General features: G+C 35.7%; 1 protein-coding gene across 2 annotated transcripts in view; it reads right to left on the bottom strand.

The window, feature by feature from the left end:
- LOC138698379 (glutamate receptor ionotropic, kainate 2-like) overlaps window positions 1-26,884 on the bottom strand; it is a 1,224,444-nt gene that overhangs the window by 77,596 nt on the left and 1,119,964 nt on the right. For both annotated transcript variants that reach the window (XM_069824251.1, XM_069824250.1), the window contains exon 10: window positions 15,501-15,704. In XM_069824251.1, the coding sequence (XP_069680352.1) occupies window positions 15,501-15,704 (204 nt within the window). The remainder of the gene's footprint in view (window positions 1-15,500; window positions 15,705-26,884) is intronic.

Raw genomic sequence — 26,884 nt, 5'->3', positions numbered from 1 at the left:
TGATGTCATTTTTAGTTAAAAATTGAAAAACAAAATCTGTACAAAGGAACTGACAACACATTTTTAGCTTCAGAACACTAGCCAATTAAAGAAGTGATACTTCTGAATACAGTAGAACCTCTATTATCCGTGGTAATGAAGGGGGATAATCCGTGCCATATAAAATGTTTATAAATGAAGTGCATATATCACAATTTCGTAATTTCCTTTGTAGTCTTGTTTTAACGTGGTATGTAGTGGATCACGAGCTCATTAAAAGTTCTGTTGTCAACGACGGGTGCTTAAGGGTCAAGAGTTGATGCTTGATTACTGTCTGCGAAAAGATAGAAATATTTGAAGTCTCATGTTGTAGATTTACGTATTTTATACTTTTTATCATTGTCTTTTTTTTTTAAATCGCGTACAGTTGTAACGGCAATTTTCTACTGTGAAGCAGCATTAACAACAATTTCTTCTTTTCCAAACTTCTCAATTATTTGTAATTTTTTAGATCATTAACACAATACGTTTTCTTTGACAACTGTGGAAGACATTTGCATATAAGTTATACAGTATGTCCACTCGAATACTAGGGATAAGGAATTGTACACGGGTTTGTGGAAATTCTTGGGGTAATTTCTTTGGAAACAAATAGTGATTATTTTACAAGTAATAAAATTATGTCTGTTGCCGACAGTGAAGCATTTCTACTACTTATTTTGTAGTTAGAGTAAAGGCTTGTAATAATCTTCTGTAGAAACATAACTTACAGTACTTCATATTTTTTTGCAGCAAAAAGAAAACAGGAGCTAGAAAAAAAGTCGGGTAATCCGACAATCGGTTAGTAGGGTGACGCATAATCGGGGTTCTACTGTAGTTCATTCTCTATTGTAATATTCTTTTACTCTGAAAACTAAAGAAAAAAGGTATTTTACAAACAACTTCAAATTAGTGTAACTTTGAAAATATTGAGATTAGGACAATTGTTTATATGACATTTTAAGCTCAGAATGTCTTCGGAAGTAAGCTCCGTAAGTACTGGTAAATCCTCATAAATCACCTTAGCACACGTCCTAGGATCCTGTCAGCATGGAGAACTCCTGAGAAATTCACGCCATCATAACATCCGAAAACTAATAGCACAAGCCCTTAGAAACAAATCCTTCGAGGTCCATGAAGAGGTGCACTGCGTTGCGTCTGAAGGCGGCGGAATTAGAAGAGCGGACATCGTGGCTCTAGACAAGACTAATAGTAAAGGCTTTATACTGGACCCAACTGTTAGATTTGAGATGAGCCAGACCCAACCATCCGAGGTCAACACAGAAAAACACAAATTTATGAGCCTACTATTCCGTATTTTCGAGAAAAATATCAGATGGAAGGCACCTGGGAAGTACATGGTTTAATGATCGGAGCGAGGGGCACCATCCCACGATCAACTGTAAACACTATCAAAACATTTGGAATCCATGACATCATTCCAAAAATAATTACTTCAACCATTAAAGGGTCTGTGGCAATTCTGAAAAATCATTTATACGGAATATCATAATACCCCCCCCCCCCCTTTTCTATTCGTTAGTGTGTGATTGTTACAAATATATGTACAAATTTATTATTTCTTAAACTTAAGCTCCTAGTTCACATTTAAATTTGGCTCATCTATCTTACTGTAATCATTACTATTCTTATATGTGTGTTATTCTGTGTTTTTGGCAACCCAGGATGCCTGGGCAGACTATTTCTTGAAATAAATTATATATGTGTGATATGAAAGAATGCTTCCCTCAAAACTATGGAGTAATCCAAAGAGTTTCCCATAAGAATGGCACAAGTCCGTTGTAAAAAAATCATCCATCCCTGTGACAGTGCTTTGGTTTTAAGTGTACAGTTGTATGGGTACATTTGCACTATAATAACAGCATTCACTAGTTTGCTGTAAAATTGTGGAGGGATTTCCGCGCACTTAGATAGTAGTATGTGGTCTATTTGAAAGAAGTAGAAAAAAGGACATTATGAAGGATTTAGAAGTGAAATATATTCTCCGAAATTACATGCCTGTCCCCGTGCGTGGTCATTACTATCTCTCTAACGATCAAAGGAAAAGGGGGAAATATATAGCAGATGTGTCAGAAGTGTAGAGCTGGTTAATCCTCATACCAGAATGAATCTAGCACCTTTGAAACTAATCAAAGTGTGTTCTGAACAAAGGTTTGGTATGAAATATTCACTTCAATAGCTAGAAGTTTTTGTATTGTATGATGCCTCCAGTCACAATAAAAGCAGTGACAATGACTGTAACAGTTAACAGTTATCCAGTGGATAAAATTAAGAGATTCCTACTGTGAAACTTCGCTCTTTTGTAATATAAGGCAGGCAGTCTTTACGAAGAACGGGCATGGAAATCCATGCTTGAAGGACTCAAAACTTTCTGCTCTCAATCGTTTAATGAAATTTCTGACTCAAATAGAAAATAGAGCTTTTATGATGCACTTTTTATTTCCACAGATGAGAAAAAAACTTTCTGAAATAACAACAAAGGAGGAATTTCAAAATGGCTTTCAACAGAATATCAGTCTTACTAATAAACTGTATATAGTTTTTATATGAGACTTATGCAAAGTTGAGACAGAAAACTTTACTAATAAACCATGCATAAGCAATGGATGTATAAACAGGCTGTAACTATAGAATGGGATTTTCTTTGCAGTAATTATATACACAAAACCCCTTGTTTAAGTGTTGTATATAGAGAAAAAATGACCGCTTCTCTAACAGCTGTTCATATCGACTGTCATTTTACGATGATGGCTGTCTTGTAACCACAGAAGAACAAACCAAAGAGCACAGAATAATTAGAATAATATTACCACAGTCTACTATATACAGTCACGAAGCTTGAGTTTTGAGGGTGCTAGGAACAATTCACTGTGCCGGTACTATTTCGCATTGTCTGTAATGAGGCGATATTAGCGATCCTAGTGGTTAGCAACTATCTATGGATGCATATTTACTACGTATTGAGCTTCGTGACTGTATATACTATATAGACTGTGATATTACTGTAGCTTGTACTCTTTGACCAAAATATAGTGTGGTAATCGATTAGAGCCAGTTGTACTATCGATACTTAACACGCCACACTAGAGCGCTCTACCGGATGCAATAGAGAACCTCATTCTATTACCTTTCGTAACGAAGTAGGCCTAATGACGAAACTATGACGTAGCTGTGTGTTATATACGACGTATGTAGTGATTATTAGTAAGGAATTTACACACGACGTATAAACGAGCTATTCATTGTATAAGACAGTTAAACGTCTGTATACAGAGTTTTTATTAGTAACACCGTATATCTTTTAAACATAACTTCTAACAGGCTTTAGATACTCGTAAGTGAAAGCAAATATAACGTACTGTATGTATGTATGTATGTATGTATGTATGTATGTATGTATGTATGTATGTATGTATGTATGTATGTATGTATGTAATGTAAGCAAGTAAGTATGTATACAGCGCCGTATTTAGGTAGTGCTACGCCCATAGGCCCGAAAAAATGTTGCTCCCCAATCATAGTAATAGGCGAGTGTATCAAGGGTGAAATGAAGGTGTTTGTAGCGGGGGCTACGGGGTTGCTGCCGAGGGCCTCTGGCCCGAGGTTTAAACATGAAATTTCGCCAAAGGTTCATACATTATTTTATGGCGGACTAGTCCGTAATTGAATAAATTAAAACTTTTTGATAAGAGTTTTAAGTTAGAAATTCGCTTTGCATTTGTCTGTTTTGTTTAACGTGTTTTGTTTTGGTATCTAGGGACTGTGTAAACTAGAAAAACAAAACAGAATACGTAGAATAAAAATTATTCGTTGAGGGAGACCATGCATGATGCTGTTATTTCTTTGTTGTTAAGTTACCAGTCTCTGAATTTAATAAACAATGTTCTGATATGTTGGGAATGATGTCGGGATCTGTTGAAACCGAAATTCCTTGTGGAGTTGTTATTAAAGCCAAACAAGCTGAAGATAAGTTGTTGCCAATTAAATAAATATAAATATAAGTGAACAAACGATAGGGACTATGAAAGCTATATAGGCTCGCAATAGTAATATGCGTTACAAGAACGGTATGTTGAAGTTTTCATGTTCGAGGAAAAGTTTGAAAAAGCGAAACGTAGTTGAGCTTTTTTAATTTCCGAGAATTTAAAGAAAACATACCGCTCGTGTATCGTACATTATTTTGTGCGAAGATCGTTTATTACATACCTGAAAGAGGAATTTCTAATTAGTTGCAATGAAATCTCCATCTTGGTTTCTGTTCAATGACGGCAAATTTGCAAAACAAAAATATCTATCTTCAACATTGTTGCTTTGAAATGTTTTCTGTGTTTACTATACTCCAGCAGGCCGTGATATACGTCTGTCTTTTTTTTTCCCCCACAGTCTATGCTGAGTCTGGAAACTTGTTGATTTTTTCACGGCTTCCTTAATGTTACTTGCATCACGAATGCAGTAACTTTAGTGGAGTTGTAGAGTTTACTTAATTTTTGCAAATATTTTAAAACAATAATTAACAGTGCAATTTACGTGAAATTGCAGTGGTAAGTTTCCAATTTATAATTATTACTATATTGAACGTCTCTAAAAATAATATGTTAAAAGCCTAAAGCAGTAAAATCAATATGTCACTTAAGCGGTAAGAAGAGGGAAATTGTTATGTGTGTTAGGTTGGGAATACTGAATGTGGAATTTTAGACTTACCGCGGATTGGTTTTGTGCGGAAACCAAGCAAATACGCACGATCTCGCACAAAGGTATGATGGGTTGTATTACAGATATTACAGATTACAGAATAATTTTTTTTTAATAAAACTTCCACGAAGAAAGGAGAGAGGATGTCTGATCTTTAATGAAGCCATGGTCGAGAATATCCACAAGGTTATGACTATTTTCGATCCTCTCTCAAACGAGCTTTCATGAAGAACCAACAATATTACAGATATCTTATCCATGGAGAAATTGAACATTTATGGATTAGTGCGCCGTAAAATAACTCATGCAAATCTTAAGACATTTAGTAATGGAAGTATAAACAAAGTGTCCTGTATTATCCGAATAATGTTAATAGTAAATTCCCAGCAATTGTATAGCTGCTAGTAGGACGGCTAGTGTACTAAGTTAGATTAGATATATTTCTAATTGTTTCAGGATTGTATGTAAGTATGAAAACGCGATAGGCGAGCTGAACGGGTTTCTAGTGTCCAGTCAGAGTTTTATATTAGCGTCTTGTAAGACCAGTCTAACTTCAGTTCGACTTGTAACGTCACTCACCCTATAATGGAGCTGTGCATTAGACCTTGAAAGAAACTCTGTGTTTTCGCAACTAGAGTTGGGGAACGTTTGATTAGTTTACCAGTGAGCTCAGAGTTTCAATTTTGAATGCGCGGGAGGGAAGTAATCCGGCAATGAATATTTCATAAAAGAGAGAGACCAGAAATACTGGAATCTGGAGTGACTATTAATTCCTATGATTGTTTTCAAATCGCAAGAAAAATGTTTTCTCATTTCATTAATGAATTCCAACAACTCTATAAATTTTCTTCCTTTCCTTTTGACTCTCCTTCACGCATTTTTCTTATCTGATATCACATTTCCTTGACATTCTTTCTCTCAATCTTTTTATTCATTTTATAAGTCGCCTTACAAGCGTTTTCCATCTCCTTATAATCTCCATGGCCTACTTTATGTCTCCTCTTTTCAGTTACCTCCCACATCCCATCATCTTTAGAAGGCGGTGTACTACCACATCACATACGTCTTTCTTTTTTTATTTTTTGCTCATTCTACGTATTTCCCTTGCTCTGACTAGCTATACTCTGAGCACAGAACTCCTTTTAGCTTTATTTTAGGGACAAGTGCACTCGGAGTAGAGGTTATAAAGTCGAATTCCCTTAACTTTAATTGATATATGATATGTAATTGAGTGTGCCGTCGCAAATGTAATAAGAAGGAACGCTAGGAATAGAGTAGTTTTCTGTGCTACGATTATTGCAATGGCAATAAAAGCTGCGATTTTGAGATGTAACGGATTTCAATACAGCGCGTACAGTACCTAGAAATGTCAAAGTAAATAACATGTTATTAAATTTATATTGTTTCCGACAGAAATCTTGTGGCTTTGAATTCATACACAACATTTTTGTTAAACAGGCTTACATATTTTTCAATTCAGGCTTGTATACTTACTTACTGGCTTTTAAGGAACCCGGAGGTTTATTGCCGTCCTCACATAAGCCCACCATTGGTCCCTATCCTGTGCAAGATTAATCCAGTCTCTATCATCATATCCTACCTCTCTCAAATCCATTTTAATATTATCTTCCCATCTACGTCTCGGCCTCCCCAAAGGTCTTGTTCCATCCGGCCTCCCAACTAACACTCTATATGCATTTCTGGATTCTCCCATACGTGCTACATGCCCTGCCCATCTGAAACATCTGGATTTAATGTTCCTAATTATGTCATATGGATAATGCAATGCGTGCAGTTCTGCATTGTGTAACTTTCTCCATTCTCCTGTAACTTCATCCCTCTTAGCCCCAAATATTTTCCTAAGCATCTTATTCTCAAACACCCTTAACCTATGTTCCTCTCTCAAAGTGAGAGTCCAAGTTTCACAACCATTCAGAACAACCGGTAATACAACTGTTTTATAAATTCTAACTTTCAGATTTTTCGACAGCAGACTGGATGATAAAAGTTTCTCAACCGAATAATAACAGGCATTTCCCATATTTATTCTGTGTTTAATTTCCTCCCAAGTATCATTTATATTTGTTGCTGTTGCTCCAAGATATCTGAATTTTTCAATCTCTTCGAAGGACAAATCTCCAATTTTTATGTTTCCATTTCGTACAGTATTCTCGTCATGAGACATAATCATATACTTTGTCTTTTCGGGATTTACTTCAAAACCTATCGCTTTACTTGCTTCAAGTAAAATTCCCGTGTTTTCCCTAATCGTTTGTGAATTTTCTCTTAACATATTCACGTCATTCGCTTAGACAAGAAGCTGGTGTAACCCGTTCAATTCCAAACCCTGTCTGTTATCCTGAACTTTCCTATTGGCATACTCTAGAGCAAAGTTAAAAAGTAAAGGTGATAGTGCAGCTCCTTGCTTTAGCCCACACTGACAGAAACTGACCTATACGGACTCTGCTGTAAGTTCCACTGAGATGCATTTTAATTAATCAAACTAGTTTCTTGGAATACGAAATTCAATAAGAATATTATATAAAACTTCTCTCTTAACCGAGTCATACGCCTTTTTGAAATCTATGAATAACTGGTGCATTGTACCCTTATACTGCCCCATTTTTTCTCCATTATCTGTCGAATACAAAATATCTGATCAATAGTTGACCTATTGCGCCTAAAACCACACGAATGGATCAGGTTTGTATAATAATAATAATAATAATAATAATAATAATAATAATAATAATAATAATAATAATATTTGTGTAATTGATACCTGAAATACCGATCGGACTGTTTGACTTGAGATGTAATTTCGAATTTTGTTGCCAGTGGCTTTAACATTCTCTTATAAATTTCAATAGTCACTCGAAAATATAGATCGAGTTGGAGGTTTTTCTATGTAAGTATTTGTTTATGGTCGTAACAGTTCGTTATCGATAATGAGAAGGCAACAAACAAGTTCGGATTCACTGCTAGGTATAGTCACAGTCTAGTATATACAGTCGCGAAGCTCAATACGTAGTAAATATGCAAACATAAGATAGTTGCTCACCACTAGGATCGCTAATATCGCCTCATTACAGGCAATGCAAAATAGAACCGTCACAGTCTATTGTTTCTAGCACCCTCAAAACTCAAGCTTCGTGACTGTATATAGTAGACTGTGGTATAGGCCCGAGTATAAATCTTATGGGATCGATTTGAGAATGAGCAAAGTCCACACTGCTAGTCGCGATTTGAAGTGATACCAGGGATTTAGCCAATCGGCCAAAGAGCCAAACTTGGCACGTGATGGCAACTGATCTCAGGGTCACGTATATTGAATCACCGCATGCTCCATCGTACATATTCATTTACGGTCTCTTTCTCTCCCTCCATCCTCGGGGATGAAGAGGGGTTCCAAATTTAATTTCCGTTCATTAAATCGTGTTCAAATGTTCATTAGCTCCCAGGGGGCCGCAGCACGTGAGATTCCAGACTGTGACACTTCGCTAACGATGCCGCCGGATATTTGTTGTAGTACTCATATTTATACTGCAGGATCTCCGCTGTTCGAAATCCACCTTCGTTTCTGTTTCACGCACTTCTTTGTGACATTATTTAAAACCGTTGTCCGCTATGCTATAGTCCCGTCGCTCTAATTTCTGGCAGCCAATCGCGTTGCAGGTCGGCTACATTTAAACGTGTGCGTCTTGTGATTCGCTGATGAAGACGTTTTTCGATAAATACTTAATATAATGGCCCGCCATTTTGGCTCTTTCGTTGGCGTTCGCTGAAAGCATACGAAGACGTTATTTGCCGCTCAATTATTTGCTAAATTACAGTGCGTTTGATTTATTATCATAGGAGCTACGAGATGATAATGTTTAACGGTGTGGCAAATAGATTCCTCGTATGTAGCTCGGCAACGAAAGAACAAAAATGGCGAACGATACTACCTACCTAGAAGGAAAGAGGAGGAGTCACGTCGGGAATAACAGCATCGCGACTATTTTATTATAGTAGGTTATTTTACGACGCTTTATCAACATCTTAGGTTATTTAGCGTCTGAATGAGATGAAGGTGATAATACCGGTGAAATGAGTCCGGGATCCAACACCGAAAGTTACCCAGCATTTGCTCATATTGGGTTGAGGGAAAACCCCGGAAAAAACCTCAACCAGGTAACTTGCCCCGACCGGAAATCGAACCCGGGCCACCTGGTTTCGCGGCTAGACGCGCTAACCGAGCATCGCGACTATACCTCCGAATTTTCAGTAATGTGAGCTGAATGTACAGCAGTGGCAAAAAAAAAAAACGGACCGACTCTTGTAGATGATTTCAGAGTCACAGATTGAAATTTCGCTAGTCACAAAACACATCCAGCGTGTATAATTAATTGTAACAATGACATTTATTGCATTTGTTCGATTCTTACCGTCTTTTGTTTCCTTCCGTGCCTCAAACTTACAGACGAAAAAACTTTGAGAGTTTTATTTTCATCTGTCATCAATATTACATTTCTACCTCTATTAGGCAAAGATAACTGTGTATTTTTATATTAAATAGCAGTACATACCTCTGGCTTCACTATCCATATTGAAATTACCACAGTTTGACACAATACACAACACAGGATTCTTTTGTATCAGCTACAAGGGTCGGTCCGGTTTTTTTGCCATTACTGTACGCTGAAGCAGTCGTTTTTTACTCTGGTGTATTGGTCTATGTTGGGCACAAGGTCATTGGCAATAACATTTACGTTCAATCGAAATGTAAACAAATAATTATACTAGTATCAGTCTTAAAACATGGTATTTTACAAATTAAGAATAAAATAAGACAATTGAATTTCACTAGATACTTTGTTCTGTAAACCGATATATACTGCCTTATAATTTTGAGAGTTTATATCGTTTACTCTCTGTATATGTGCATAATAATGTACCTACGCTTTTTGGGACTATGGCAAATTATTTCAAATAATTATGCATGCATTCTGATTGGACAAAAAATTACTTTAAGTCGATAATACAGCAATTTGCATTTGATAATTTGCAATGGTGGGAATTATACCACTGTTTGACTATTGCGACGTAATATTTACAGACGTGACAACTGACCTTTCGAACAAGCTGCAGCGTGTGCACAATATGTGTGTCAGATTCATCAGCAATGCTCACAAATTTGACCACATTACACCCTCGTTCAAATCTTTATCCTAGTAACCGTAGAACACTTCATTCGCTCTCTCTTTTGTTTCGAGTTCTCCACACTTCTACTTCAAATTATCTTCGTTCCCGGTTTAACTATTTATCCTCCAATCACAATCTAAACACCAAGTCACAGGAGAGCCAAATCCTAGCAATTCCTGCCCATAGAACATCGCGCTATTCATCCTCTTTTACTGTCTCAGTCCCCCGTGAATGGAATTCTCTACCTCAGAAGATTAGGGGCTGCCAGACAATAACCACTTTCAAGAAAAGGCTAAACGATTTCTTACGGGCGCAGTCAAATTGAAGTTATAATTGTGATCGAGTCTAATAATTTAATTTAATTTAGGTATGACTATCATTACTATTACTATTATTATTATTATTATTATTATTATTATTATTATTACATAATTATTTTATTGGTGTTGTGAAGATGAAAAGAATTGTCATTGTATTAGGGGAGAGTCTGGTAGTATCGGACATCGGGTAGTATCGGACAGTGCGTTTCTTTCATCTACCACCATATGGTAGTACCTGAATGACATGGTTACGTTTCTCTATGCGACATCACAGAAACGTAACCATGTCAATCAGGTACGATCATCGTGTGGTAGATGAAAGAAACTCACTGTCCGATATTACCCGATGTCCGATACTGCCCGACTTTCCCCTATATTAATTACGTATTATATTGTCTTGTATTGTAGTATTGTATTGCTTTGAACTCTATTGTATTGTATTAATTATGTTATATTCATAGCATTGTAGTAATTTTCTATCATACTGGTTAATTGGAAGAGAAGGCCGAATGGCATTAAAATAAACCATTATTATTATTATTATTATTATTATTATTATTATTATTATAGTCCAACCCTGTTACTTCAGACGTACAGAAGGTGCGTTTCCCTCCTCTGCTAAATGCCTCTTTCACATTTCTAGAAGTCCCTAATAAAACTTCATTCATCTCGAAATGAGACTGAATGTCCTAGAGGGGGTGAGAAGGAGCTTAAGAAGAGGAAGACGTCTAAAGCATAAGAAAAATCTTCGCTCCCTAACAAGTCAGAAAAAAATTTTTGCACATATTTCTCTTACTGTCGCAGGCTCAGCAGAGAATTTCCTGCAAAGCCAATTGACAGAAATTTTTCAAACTAGAAACTCCAACTTGTCTCCTATTGATCGTCCCTAATTTAATTCCAATTAGGATGCCTTACATACATTTTTATGACGGCATGCAATCAAACATCTTCAAACGCAGGAAGCAACGGAAGCCGAGAAACTGAGTGAGCCCTATTTGTTACACACAGAACTGCAGGCCAGCGCCTTGCTTACGCTGTGCATGTGGAACAAGTTAATTAACAAGCGGAATACTGATGATACTCATAGCTTACCTTCCTGCGCTAGCCAAACTCGAGTTATACATTCGTAATAAACAGACATGTGCATGGCTTTTACTTCCAATTTATTAATCCTATGTCCTCTTCAAATACAGAGACTATTCATAAACTAATTGATGATTATGATGATGGTGATGATGATGGAATTGTAAGAACAGGCGATACTAAATTACTAATATGGAACAATTGTGTTATCACAAAATTCATGGTCATGACTAAGGAACGAATTTGCTATGTACTAAGTAAAAAACGTATAAAATATTTAAATATATCGTAAGGTAGGTGTCCCTGATATGGCCATGCTAAGATTTGAGAATTTTTCTAGCCGCCATTTTGAAAAAAAAATGTAAACCACATTTTTCTTCCTCGTTCTCAGCCTAATGGACTTTCTTAAAACAATTTTCTTTCCCCATAAAAATAGCTTTAATTGTCCAAAAAGTCTCAAATTCCAAAAGTCTACCTAGTGGCCATATCAGGAACATGTGCACATGATATGGCCACCCTTGTTCCATGTTCTACAAATCGTGATTGTTTTCAGTTTGATAGCGCAGTTGTGTTAAAATTAAATAATTTTGGTGTAAAATGAATCAAAATGATACTTAATAATCTTTTTTATAATTCAAAGTGTAGTCAAAACAGGTTTTTCCGTAAAAAATTAAATTGTTTTTCTTAAAATACAAAATTTTTGCGTAATCCCAGCTATAAGGCATGTAAATTTGTCAGGTGAAAAAATAAAAGTGAAATGAAATTGATATGGCCATGGTGCATTTGATATGTCCATATCAGGAGCAGGTAAGCTTTCACGAAAATCGTTTGATTATGAACAACTTCTAAAAGATACGCCATCAACGACAACACCAATCAACAGAACATTAAAAACTGAATGGAGTACGATGGTTTTCATGAAACAAGTCTTTGAAAAACATCCATAAAACAAAGGAGACTTACCAGAGAAAAATAAGAAGAGGTCACATGAAAACCGCAAAACAGGCAACTGACGCCATATTGCTCAACCTGGATCAAGTGGATGGAAAACGATCAAGTGACATACCAGGATGCCCTTTCACTGGATGCTGCTGCAATTCAGCGGATTGTTTGGTTAACTAACTCACAATAGGGGGGGGGGTGAACATACCAGAAACATGGCCATAACAGGAGCACCCACCTTATTTAGATATTTTTTATCGCAATGCGTAATTAAATAAAGACTTAAAAATACAAAAAAAAATATATATAAAAATTTTCACTTAATTAGAGTAGTACCACAGTCTAGTAATACAGTCACGAAGCTTGAGTTGTGAGGGTGCTAGGAACAATATTGGGTGTTCATTTCAAAGTGTGTCATGACGTCACTGTTACGAGTCTGCGATTTGAAGCGAATTTCAGCTTTTATGTCAGAGAAGTTGCCTATTATTCAAGGCGTTCAATCTGAACTTGAAAACGTGTACGTTATAACTTGAACGTCGTAGCAACAGGAGGTCTGTACGGTCTGTGTGCTACCATAACCTCTTCCGAACTGTGTTTTGCGTGGTTAAGTCGTACGAAGAGTATTTGTTATCATCGGCAACATTCTACAACACAAATCAAATGCTCCGTGTCCATGTTGACCGTCGAAGTTAATGTCAAATACTGTACGTAAGTAATCGTCTTCACCTTCTCCTCATTTCCCGACAGAAAGAAAAAAACTCACCTCAGTTCGTGTTTCCAAACAGTTCACATTCCTGCCACTACCGGCAATACCGTACGTATCGGTAAATACTCTTCAGAATGAATGCCGTACTTGCCAGGTAACTTCTCTGGCACACAGGTAATACGCCTCTGCGGAAGTGTAGGAAGATTGAATCCTCTAGGCTCATCGGCTAGCCACATGACAGCATACAGCGAGCCATGACACACTTTGAACTGAACACGCAGTAGACTGTGCAGGTACTATTTCGCATTGTCTGTAATGAGGCGATATTAGCGATCCTAGTGGTTAGCAACTATCTATGGATGCATATTTACTACGTATTGAGCTTCGTGACTATATATACTAGACTGTGGTATTACAATAATATGTTTTATTTTTCTTTCGTTCATCATTATTTTAAAACAAAATTCAAATAACACACAATGTTTTATTCCGTTATCAGAACAATGCATTACGAAAATAAAAACTCATATTTAGTTTGTTTTCGAATATAGAACCCTTAAAAATTACCCCAAAATGAAAGTTTCCATTTAATTATATAAAGTAGTATGTAATGTTTTACTTTTCATTCATTAAATATGAAATTCAAATAACACAATTTTTATCTTCCGCTACCAAAACAAGAGATTACGAAGGCTTCTTTGAAGTGCTCGGAAATGAATCTTCTGTTGTCTCTGAGGAGAGATTTTTATATTGATTGAAAACTGTATTCAACATCACAATGTGATGATCATGTCATGATGTAATGGAACTACATATATTCAAATTCACAATATCTGCTGAGGTTAAGTCCGAGGTTATACACCTTCACATTCGAATCTCAATACAACTGATGTGATTGTAGGCTACTATTGTAGAGTTGTAGGCTACATTGGTTACGAACTAATGTTTAAGTATAATTTGCTTTCCTGTTGTTGAAAGAATTGTCTAATTTTAAAATAACAAAAGAAACAAAATTTTAAAGGAATTACTGTAAATTATTAAAAGTCTATTGTTTAGATCTATTTTAAAAGTGTTTATGTAATGGAATGTCATAATTTTAAATTATTCCCAATATAAATTACAGTATATTAATTATTTTATTTGTTTCTTCCAGTGTTCTCCAATAGCGTTCCTTTTTTGCGCATTCGGACAGTTTTTTGTTTCGCTGACGTCACCGCAAACGAAAAGCTTGGATTTTGCAAGCTTCTGTGTTCACAATGTCAAATATCACTAACGCAATTCTGATCCATATTTAGTTAAGGGTATATGTACGTGAACGACCACAAATATTATCAGAAAATTCAGGCTCTAAATTCCTAAAATTTTATAGAAAATGAACTCACAATTGGAAAAAAATTACAAGGTATCACAACAAGACATATTAGAACTTAAATATATGATAAAAGTACAAAAATATTACTAATAATATTTTTCAAACCAGTTTTATCAAAGTATGAAAAATAAATTCTGCAGTTACATTATTTGGTAACCGTAACATTGTTATGGTCTGTCTGACATCTTTAATATTTTTCCTGCGTGTAATAAACACTTATCTCTGAAAAAATAGACTACTCTCAGACATGTAGAGTTATTTATTTTAATACAATTAATTTTTTATTTGTCCTATATAAAATATATTAAAATTTACATAAAGTTTTGTGACGTAATTGTTCTATTTTCAAAGAAATTGGCATTATTGTAGTCTACCTTTTGCATAAGTGCATGTTAAATCAGTGTACAACATTTCAGAATTCTATCTGTAATGGTTGTAGAGTTATGAAATAATATGTGTGAAAATTTTCAAATTTTGGAAAATTTAATTTAAAGTAAAAAGTGAATTCTAAAAAATATTACTAGTAACCTTTTTTTAAATACTTTTATAAGATATTTAAGTTCTAATAAGTCTTGTTGTGGATCCTTGTAATTTTTGTCCAATTGTGAGTTCATTTCCTTATAAAATTTTAGAAATTTAGAGCCTGCATTTTCTGAGAATATTTGTGGTCGTTCACGTACATATACCCTTAAAGCAACTGGGACCGTCGGCCGAAAACTGCAACACTGGTCATGCAGAACTCAACACGTCTGTCAGGGTCATCCTCTGATAGTTTCTACAGCGGACTTTGATTGGATATCGTCTTGGTTCCTTTTGAGCAGTCATTAACTAGTTCGTCTCTTATTTTTTAAGAGTTATAAAAGTGGAATATCTTAATATTAAAAGTACAGTTCTGATATTTTTTCTTTAGAAATACTATTCAATTATTAATTTTTTAAATTTTAAACTCAGGGGAAGCAATTGTCCTCTGCCTCCATAAGTTACGGCTCTGAGAAGTAAAAGACTTAACATTGGGAATATCCCATTAAAATTGAGATATGTGGTTTAGCCATCTATTACATAAAGACACAATTCACATTACATTTATATAAAACCACTTACCTGTACAATTTGTCTCATTCAAACTTGAGAAACAGATAAGAGAAAGTTTGTGCAGTCCTACCTTGTCCATGAGTTGACGCACGATTCCATTCCATTCGCCAGTTTCCAGGTCGTAAACTCCGTATTTACCGTCTGGCACCAGCTCGATCCGGTACTCGAAGCCCACCATGGTCGCAATCTCGCGCAGCAGGTCGATGCAGAAGCCCTCGTACCTGGAGTTGCCTGTCAGGTTGCTTTGAGCGCGGAGCATCACGTACGGGGTCTCCTACAGGGGGCACCACTAGCTACAGTGCTAAGGGAAACTATACAATGCATACTACAACTTTACACATACTTCATGGATTGCAACTATAGAAACTGCATTAGAACTTTAGGCTTCAAAGATTGAGTTGCTATAGGAGTTGCGCTGTAACTTTGTACTTCGAAATTGGGATTACTAAGGGAATAGCAGTGACGTAGCGTCAATGCAAGCTAAAAAGCTCAGCTTCCCCAGTTAATAATAATTTCATAATAAACCTGCAGTCTGTGGACAAAATTATTTATTAATTTTAATATAATTTATATTTACGCGTTAAATATTGTGATGCGGCAGCTCAGGATGATTTGTGATGCAGCAGTAAGCATGAAGCCTGCACACACCAGCTTCCAAGAAGACTGGTTTCTTACACTCATTCTTCTGTGTAACCCACCCCGCAGAATTCAAGGCTCGCAGGAAGCTAGCTTTGACATTGAAAATAAGTCAGTTGTGTTCAGTTGAAGTGTTAGTGTGCATTGTGGCTGATATAATAAATAATGGATGAAATAACAGTTCCTGACACCAATTTACTTGAATTTTTTAGGACAATTCTATTATCAAGACTGACTTACGAACAAAAGTGGTCCACACCTGTGGAGTAACGGTCAGCGCGTCTGGCTGCGAAACCAGGTGGCCCGGGTTCAAATCCCGGTCGGGGCAAGTTACCTGGTTGAGGTTTTTTCCGGGGTTTTCCCTCAACCCAAATCGAGTAAATGCTGGGTAACTTTCGGTGCTGGACCCCGGACTCATTTCACCGGCATTATCACCTTCATATCATTCAGACGCTAAATAACCTAGATGTTGATACAGCGTCGTAAAATAACCCAATAAAATAATAATAAAAAAAACAAAAGTGTGATCTAAAAAACAAATGACCGACTCCCTTGCTGTCAATGAAGGACACAACCAAAAGACAGACGCATACTTACGTAATGATACTAATACTGTATCTATTGACCGTTACTATTGTGATTTCTCTTAGTATGACAGGGAGTAGGCTAGTGTTATACTATACGTGTCTATTTGATGTGTAAACCGTGAAATCATATTTTACTACGTACTATTTGAGGTCATGCCTTATTGGTGTTACTTACGAGGTTCCAATCAATCTTCGACTGCTGACTTGACATTGACTACTATTTATTTTAAGACTGTATTTTTGTAATACGTTTTCTCATATTGCATGAAAGACAACTTGAATTAGCTTCCCCTGCTCAAAATTTCATGCTACGCCACTGCGGAATAGTACTATAACGTTATACTTTAGGGGTTGAGTTGCTATAGAAGATGTAATGAACTTTGTAACTCACAGTTTGGAATACCACAGGTGCAACCTAGAATGACTTATACAGAACTAACACATTTCTTTCTTCATTTCAAAACGAACAATTTGTTATACATCAAATGTAGAGTATCTTTAGGGAGATTACTAACCTCTATAGAAAATATTGAAAATTCTTTATTTATTCAGCTGGAAATTCACTTAATGACCAGTTTTTAACGTCAAATTAAGCAGGAGTTTTGATTCCCTGTCGCGAGATGCGTAGATGTTTATTCTTTATTCCTTATTGTTGGGAGCTGCTTTCGACATTTTGTTTTAGTCACTGAAAATGCAGTACACATTAAATCAACGGCTCTTGTGAAGCAATAATGGATTACGAATTCAATTACAGAAACTCAAAGGGAATACCAGAGAGAATTTGGTGTTCGTAATCCCCCCCCAAAGAAACACAATACTGGGACTGGTAAACAAATTGAAAACAATTGGAACTCTGATGAGTGAGAAAGACAAACATCGGTTGTTGTGGATGTTCGGCCACGACTGTAGCGGTCACCCTGTAAGTCTTTAAGACGTTTGTCGTAGGAGACCAGATCGGGTACATTTTCAACATTTGCTATAGAGGTTAGTAATCTCCCAAAGATATTCTACATTTGAGGTGTAACAAATTGTGGCTAGCATCATTCGTTTTGAAAGAAAGAAAGAAAGAAAGAAAGAAAGAAAGAAAGAAAGAAAGAAAGGAAGGAAGGAAGGAAAGAAAGAAATGTGTTAGTTCTATATAAATCATTCTGTATAACTTCATAGTTTCTAGGTTTCGTTTCTGTAAAAATCGCATCGTATTCTACTTCAGATTTCGACTACTATTGGAGTAGCATTGAACTTTACATTTCATAGGCTGAGTTTATATAGAAAACTAAAATGTGAAAATTGTTTTTCACAGTTTGGACTACCATAGGAGTAGTATTATGACTTTACACTTAATAGACTAAAACTAAAATTTAAAATTGCACTTCAAAGTTTGAACTACTGTAGAAACAGCATTACCACTTTCAACTTCATAGGCTGAATTAGTATAGTTACTGACATGTAAAATTGTACTGCTCAGTTTGTATTACTATAGAAGTACCATTATCATTTTACAGTTCGTAGGTTGAATGAGAGTAAACATTAAAATCTAAAATTGTATTTCACATTTCAGACTACTATAGGAATATAATTGTAGCTAGTTTATACACTCCATAACTTAAGTTAGTACAGGAACTGAAATATAAAATGTACTTCGCAATTTGGACTCTAGTATAGCTTGTAAATTTACACTTCATAAGCTGATTTAGTAAGCCTATATAAAGTGAAATGTAAAATTTCACTGATCAGTTTGGATTACTACAGGAATAGAGCTGTAATATTACGCTTCATGGAAACCAAAAATGTAAAATTGTACTTCAAAATTTAAACTACTATAGGAATGGCATTATATCTTTACACTTCAAAAACTAAATTAACATAGAAACTGAAATGTAAATGTGTACTGCACAGTTTTGATTACTATAGAAGTAGCATTGTAATGTTACACTTCGTAGGTTGAGTCAGATTATAAACTAAAATATAAAATTGTCGTCAAAGTTAAGACTACTATAGGAATAACATTATAACTAGTCTATACATTTCATAAACTGAGTTAGTATAGAAACAGACATGTAAAATTGTACTTCGCAATTTGGACTACTTTCAGGTCTAATTTCTTACCAAGTAGGCAAGAGACATTATGAAACCAAAGAGGTTTGGTGCATTTAAAATTAAAAAGGAGCATTAAACTTTCTGAAATCATATCTCTCATTTCATTTCTCGTGAATCTCATGTCATATCATGCATATCTCATCTCATATCTTGCATATCCCATCTCATTTGTTTCGCGTTTCATCTTCGCTTTCGTGAAAGGAGTCCCATACACATTCTAGGTTAATTGGTGATTAATAATGCAGGAAGGACATCTACTATCCCTTTTCATTAATGAACAAAGAAGTTATTGTCAGTTTAAGACTATGACAAATCAAATTATTTTTGTATGTCATAGGCTACAAAAAATATTCACAAATCCCGCTAGAGCACAAAATTAGGATATTAAAAAACAAAAAAGTATACATTAGATTGAAGCGTAGCAGTACTGCACGGTTTGTTTGCATCTTGCCTGCCTAATTAATTTCGTTAGTTGGGTAGTGAGGTTTTAACAGTGCGTCATTAACACTAGAGTCAACATAACCGGCATTGTGGTACATATCCATGTCAAAGAGTAAGGAATAACAATGCGTAATTAAAAATAAACAAACTGGAAAGACCGTTCTCAAAGCGAGCAACATTGATTTAACGTTAAATTGAGCGCGCTCTAAAAACCGCCAACACACAAATTGACAGACAGTAATTGTAAATATTCATTTCCGTCTACATGGCGACAGCTTTGTAACATTGTGTGCGGCGCTCAGCGTTCTTAACTGTTATGCTATACAATTTAATGAAAAGAGCACAATAATCATTTCGCTTATTTTTAGTAATTGATGTTTTTACCTGTTATTCTACTTCACTTAATGACAAAGCGTGTTATTCACTGACATCATTCGGTGATATATACAGGATATCCCAGATGTAAATGTACAGGGTGTCCATAAAGTCTGGAACCATAGGAGAAAGACTTTTGTGCGAGATCGTGCGTATTTGCTTGTTTTCCGCATAAAACCAATACGCGGTAAGTGTGAAATACCACATTCAGTATTCCCAACGCAACACACATAACAATTTCCCTCTTCTTACCGCTTAAGCGCGACATTCATTTTACTGCTTTAGGCTTTTAACATATTATTTTTAGAGACGTTTAACATAGTAATAATTATAAATTGGAAACTTACCACTGCAATTTCACCTAAATTGCAATGTTAATTATTGTTTTTAAATATTTGCAAAAATTAAGTAAAGTCTACTACTCCACGAAACTTATTGCATTCCTGATACAAGTAACATTAAGGAAGCCGTGAAAAAATCAACAAGATTCCAGATGCGGATGTTATTACTGCAATATGTTATATAAATAATATTGTTAAAATATTAAAATGAAAAATAAATCATTACATAACCTTACCGTTTGTTTTAAGTTCGCATTTATAGACTGGGGGGAAAAAGACAGACGTATATCACGGCCTGCTGGAGTATAGTAAACACAGAAAACATTTTATAGCAACAATGTTGAAGAAAGATATTTTGGTTTTCCGAAGTTGCAGTCATTAAACAGAAACCAAGATGGAGATTTCATTGCAACTAATTAGAAATTCGTCTTTCAGGTATGTAATAAACGATCTTCGCACAAAATAATGTACGATACACGAGCGGTATGTTTGTTTTCATGTTCTCGGAAATTAAAAAAGCTCAACTAAGTTTCGCTTTTTCAATCTTTTCCTCGACCATGAAAACGTCAACATACCGCTCCTGTAACGTATATTACTATTTTTTTCTGTGTTTTTTTTTTTTTTTTTTTTCATAGATTCATAATGTCACTGTCGAAAGAGCACCGAGTGGAGATCATTCTTCTTTGTGGACGAGAGGGGTGGTCACAGAGGGACGTGCAGGCCGAGTTTAACAGGAGACATCCAGAGAAGTCAGTAACGGAAAGTGCAGTTTCAAAATTAGTGAAGAAATTTCGTGAAACAGGACCGATAAACTATAAACGGCGTTCCGGCAGACCATCGGTAGATGAAGATACCAGGACTGCGGTACTTGCAAAGTTTCACGCTAGTCCAAAGAAATCAATCCGGCGCACGAACTTGGAAATCGGTGTTCACCGGAGCACGATGCATACAATTTTAAAAGGTTCCAAATTCCATCCTTACAAGTTGCAGATCATGCATCATCTAACGGACGACGATCCTGACCGAGGGGTTGAGATGTGTGAATGGTTCCTGCTCCGAATAAGAGTAAATCTATATTTTCTGGAAACAGTGATGTTGTTAGACGAGGCAAATTTTTATATATGTGGGGAGGTGAACAAACAAAATTTGAGGTATTGGTCACAAGCAAACCCAAACTGGTACATCGACAGTAAAAGGCAGATGGTATTGTGTGGTTTATGGGACGATAAGATTGTTGGTCCATTCTTCTTTGACTCAACAGTCACTGGAGAATATTAATCTCAGGATGTTGGGCGATGAAATCGTACCAGAACTTCATGGTATCGGCTATCCAGAATGGTTTATGCAAGATGCATCCCTACTTCATTATGCAGGTTTCGTTCGGCACTGGCTGGATGAAATGTTTCCCGGGCACTGAATTGGGAGAAGGGGCCCTGTGGAATGGGCACCAAGGTCACCAGACCTAAACCCTATGGATTTTTCCATTTGGAGGATTGTGAAAGCTGAGGTGAATGCAGAAAAAATTCGGGATGTGGAACATCTCCGTCAAAGAATTATTGCTGCATGTGCTGCTCTTAACCCACGTATGTTGAAGACATTTCAAAGAAACTATGCAAAACGTATGAGGACGTGTGTTGAAAATGGTTGCAGGCATGTGGAACACATTCTTTAATGTTAATATGTCTGTATGTGTATTATGTCTTATGATTCCAGACTTTATGGACACCCTGTACAAACATTACCAGCGCATTTGGGAATTCAATGTAAGAAAAAGAATTCACATACACTAGAGCCGGGCAACTGAACAGTCTGTGGAGCAGCGGCGAGCGACTCTTGCTCACGAAATACTACTGCCAGCTCTGCAGTGCAAAACAGCTATGCAGAGGAGGATTACAAAGTACAGTAACACTTTGGATTACGAGCATAATTCGTTTCGAAAACGTGCTCTTAAGGGAACATTCAACTTAAAAATTGGAGAAAAAGTGTCATAGAAATGAAAAATTAAATTTATACACTAATTTACGTGGCAGAACTAAATCAATAAGCAGAATTCTTCCCCTATTCATTGAGAAGTCACAATCAAATGCACAAAGCCAAAAAATAAAAAATGATAATAAAAAGTGATATTTCAATTAATGATTGATTAAAAATTGAAATATTTTTTATTTTGAAAAGTATTTGATCTAATGAGCTGAGATTTTGAATGTTACTTTCCATGTGTATATTAAACTTTTTCTCCAAATTTGAAAAAAGATTGGTCAAATAGGAAAAAAAATTCCAAAATATAGTTGAGTGTCCCCTTAATCCAAAATAATCGCATGTCAAAGTGACTTTCTTCATAAAAAAAAAAAAAACAAAACAAATTCAGATTAATTCGTTTCACAACCTTTTATTCATATAAAATACAGTATATGAGAGAAAAAGCGACAAGATTATGTCAACAAATTTCAATAAAGAAAAAAGAAATCGATCAAGTTGAAAATTGTTACAAAAGCCGTGTGACTATAAAATGGAGATAACTTGATGAGCAAGAATGAAACTTGGTAAATATTTCTTCTAAAATCTTTCCAATGTTGAATAATAATAAAGAAATCGAAAAGTTATAAACCAATGTTAATGAAAACCCAAGGAATATCGAACGTTTCAAGAAGAACTAGAGACATAAATGTTCTATAACACAGAACAAACTGTGACTACATTAACAGAAAACTACTAATCTTTGCTAGAACATGATTAGAAAAGACAGATCATGTTACTCCAATATTAAAAAAAAAGTTTATACTAACTAAAAAGGTTATCGAAGTGTTGGATGACCCAAGAAGAAATGGCGAAAGCAATTCATTGTAATCTCGGAGCAACCTGGCGACCAAATATTAAGCCGACAGTGGATGAATGAAGGTGGAAAGACCCAAGATTCTTCTTGATTAAGAATAATGAAAAACGAATGAAAAAACCAAGATACTGATGTTATAACATGTTACAGGAACGTTCTAAATGTTGAGTAGCAAAGGAAGAAATTAAGGACAATACCGAAGAGCAACTAAACTACTAAATCGTTGTGCAATTTGGTGCTAGTAAGCTGAAGAAATCTCTCACGTGGTTCTACATTTCTACAGGGTTCAACTGTGCACATAGGTCTACTAGCTTGAAAGCCAAATTCGTACGTGCTTCATGAGCTGAAGAACCATGCCGTTCCACTCCCCGGTGATCGGATCTTGCGCGCCGTACTTCCGGTCCGGGGCGAGGTCCAAGATGTAATCGAAGCCAACATATTGGGCCACACGGTCCAACAAGTCCACGCAGAAGCCGTAGAACCGGGAATTTCCAGTGTAGTTCTTCCCATGATGCATCATCACGAACGGTATCTGCTGAAGATCCAACCTCAAGGTCATCGAGGGGCTAGCAAATGTGACACCCAGTTTCGGGAATGAAACTACAGTTGTGTTGGTTTGAACGTTTTATTTTTGTTTCGGTTTACAAATAGAGAGTGTGGGTCAATGATAAGAGAAGTCATTAATAAATGGCCTGTAATATAATTTCCTCTTCATATACAGTATACATGGGCACAATTTTCGGTTACGTGAGGCACTCGATTTGAAATAGTTTGTTTACTAGGAGAGGAGACTGCAGAGTAGGATGGGAAATATAAACTGCTGTGACCTGCGTCACTTTATCGTAATCGCTAAGGCGGTCAGTGGCGAATTATTAGGAAAGAGCTTGGTTAACGTGAGACTCTCGAAAACTTTTATTCAGTTTGGCAAATTAATTCGGCAGCTTTAATCATAAACCTCTTTACTATTTCTCCATCATTGAATTGATTTAAATCGCAGGCGAGAAATTGCGTAACTAGCCAATAATATTCCATCACGTTGTCTGCGTTTATTTTCTTGAATATTCTGGCATTTATCAAGATTACTTAATAGATTTGCACGTTCTCGACCTAAAATAATTTCAAAAAATCATATTTCGTTTTCTACGCACATTTGATATTTTTTTATAAATTTATTTTGGAAATAATACGTACAAACAATATTTAATTCTTCGTACCTTTTAATGCAGCGTGTTTAAGGTATAATGTCGTATTTAGTATATTATGCAAATGTTAAGATCATAAATTTTCTTCGGAATAGTACGAAAAAATAGCATTTAATTTGTCTTACCTTCTAATTCGTCATGTTCTTTATGACATAAGGAGTAATGTCGTTGTATATTAAATTTATTAATGCCTAATAGGATTTTCGAGCATAACATACATCGTATGTTCCCCCCTTCTAAACAGCAAAAAACTCTTCCTCACATTTCTCATGAAATAAACGTTTTCTAACGCGTAAGAACCTGCCCACGTCTAGGAGCTACGTGAGGGAGGAACGAGGACTGTGAAGATGATGTTACTCAGAGCGATAAGCTCTGTGAAGGTCAGTGAGGCACTAATTCTCAAGTGAGGCACGGTGCCCATCTATGATATACAGCGACATTCTGAAATTAATCCTAGACAGCAACGAATGTTTTTACTATGGTTCATTCAGAGAGTAACGTATAAGTGTATAATATCAGCACAGACCGGAAGTTTAGGCATTATGAATCATTAAAATAAGCAGGCAAAAAGGCATTATAAATAGCTAAGCTATGCAATAAAAGGCAATTACAAAAACTTTGCACTAGACCCACAATCTTGCACTTTCCACAAAGGGATTTCGGCAGCAAGAAAAGCTTTACATAAGTCGAATGCAAATTGAGATTTTCGACTCGATGTTGCAATTCCTGTTGGAAGCAAAGAAATCATCTTCCTAGTAGCCTTGAAAAGTGCATTTTTGTGTTTGGTTGTACTGATATGTTGCGATATGAAATATTTCTTTTCGTAGTTCACTGACTGCTCACATATTTTCCATGTAAGTGCTTTACCGTCAGTACAAAATACGTCGGGTCCAAAAGTATTAACGTAACTTTGCAATTTACTGCGTAAGGGAACACTGAATGTCGGCATCTCGCTGCTAGCTACAACAACGTCGCAATGAAAACTGAAAGAAAAACAACCGTTAAAAATAACTCATTGTTGCCTTGTCAAATAAACACAAGCGATAATTAAAACGCTTACTGTTATACATTTTTGCACGGCAGCACTCATTGTTGCAAAGAGAATATGAACTGATTGAAAGACAATAATATACATTCGGTGAAGTCACTTTCATTGTAGCGGTTATAGAAATAAATTAAAATATACCTGTAGGCAATTTTAATAATAAATTAATAAATAATAGATAAATATCAAATAAAGGCAAAAAAAGCATCTATTTTGTAAATTAGCAATTAGCAATTAAAAAAAGGCAGAAAAGGGCAACAAAAAACTGTGATGTTTCAATCACAAAGGTATAATTCGTACAGATTTACTTTCAAAATGAAGATAGATTTAACACATTTAAAAAGGCATTCTGCCAAAGTTCCGGTCTCTGATTAGCAGTTTAATATTGCAGAACTAATGGTTACAAAGCAAACGAGTGGTCGCACAGGTCTGTAGCTGCTCCCGATGCCGAGATATTACTGAGAAAGAATGCGCCGCAGGTTAATTTTGTACACATCTTCGACGTCCTCATACACGTAACGAGGAGCGGTTGCATTATTTGATATGATTGCACAAATTACATTGATTTATGGTCCAACTACTAATAAGATTAGCTTTCGGCTGTGGCACATAATGTTATTGCAATAAGCATTTGAAATTCTGAATTTTTTGTTTCACCATGGATCCCTGAACGGGAGCCCATACTCGGTATGGGGAAAGACGTATTCTATGTCAAAATTTGTTTCATTGCTAGAATCCCCTTCAATTTACTCCGCTTTCCTATTTATACACCTCTGAATTCATTTTCTATTGTTCGTAGCAATGCTGTAGGCAGGATTGCCAGATGTCAGATTTTCATATAAAAATCCCGAGCCCCGCTTCGAGTGGAGGCGGAACGCAAAAAGTCTCTCCTTTAGAAAATTAACATCACTTGTAGGCCCTATAATATTATTATTATCTAGTAACTATTTTCTTCTAGATCTAAATAATTAAATTAAATTTAAATTAATTTTCTCTACAATGTAGGTTTACACATAGGAAAAAAAAAAAAGAATATTTTGGTAAGTGAAAGGTTTGTGACAGCCAATTCAGTGTGAACATTATATTTCCAAACATTCAGAAAGAAACAATCATTAGAAATGCTGGCACAGACAATGGAAGAAAGATTGTTGTAAATGTTAAAGTCCAGTGATGAATATGTATACAGGGTGATTCACGAGGATTTACCGCCACTGACGGAGCTTATTTCCGAAGACATTCTGAGCAAAAAAGTCATATAAACATGTGTCCTAATCTCAATATTTTCAGAGCTACACTAATTTGAAGTTGTAAGTAAAATACCTTTTTTCTTTACTTCTAGGGGCAAAAAGAATGTTATAAATAGAGAATAAACTATTCAGAAGTATCATTTTTTTAATTGGTTAGTGTTCTGAAGCTAAAAATGTTTCTCTAAATCTAGTGAATACGGAGGATGTTCAAGCACTGGAATGCGTTTATCAACTACAGGGACATCATTTTATTTTTATTAACATTTTTAATATTAACCTGGCTATACCTTTAGAGAACCGGAAACACAGTTTGCTACCCCCTTCCACGACTGCAGTTCGATGATACTGGCGTAAAACAAATAAATCACTTTACTAGGTATAGGAGAGAAGAAAAGTAGTTCATCCATTTACGTAAACTAGGAAATATCGCGATTTTGAGTTCGATCATTTTCATTACGTTTTTGTTTAATCTTAATACAGTATTGTATTAAGAATAAGCGTTTTTACTCACGAACCGAGTTATCCATGCGATCGTATTCATTATGCAGTGTATATTATACTGTCTACAGCACATTAGCGTACAATATAGAGAAAGAAGTTAAATTGAAAAATAATCATAATATGAATATTTAAACACATTTTTGAAAATG

This window comes from Periplaneta americana, chromosome 4 (assembly GCF_040183065.1).
Source record: "Periplaneta americana isolate PAMFEO1 chromosome 4, P.americana_PAMFEO1_priV1, whole genome shotgun sequence".
In the NCBI taxonomy this organism is placed as follows: domain Eukaryota; kingdom Metazoa; phylum Arthropoda; class Insecta; order Blattodea; family Blattidae; genus Periplaneta; species Periplaneta americana.
Note: the sequence above shows the minus strand (reverse complement) of the source record. Positions and strands in the feature narration are given on the sequence as shown.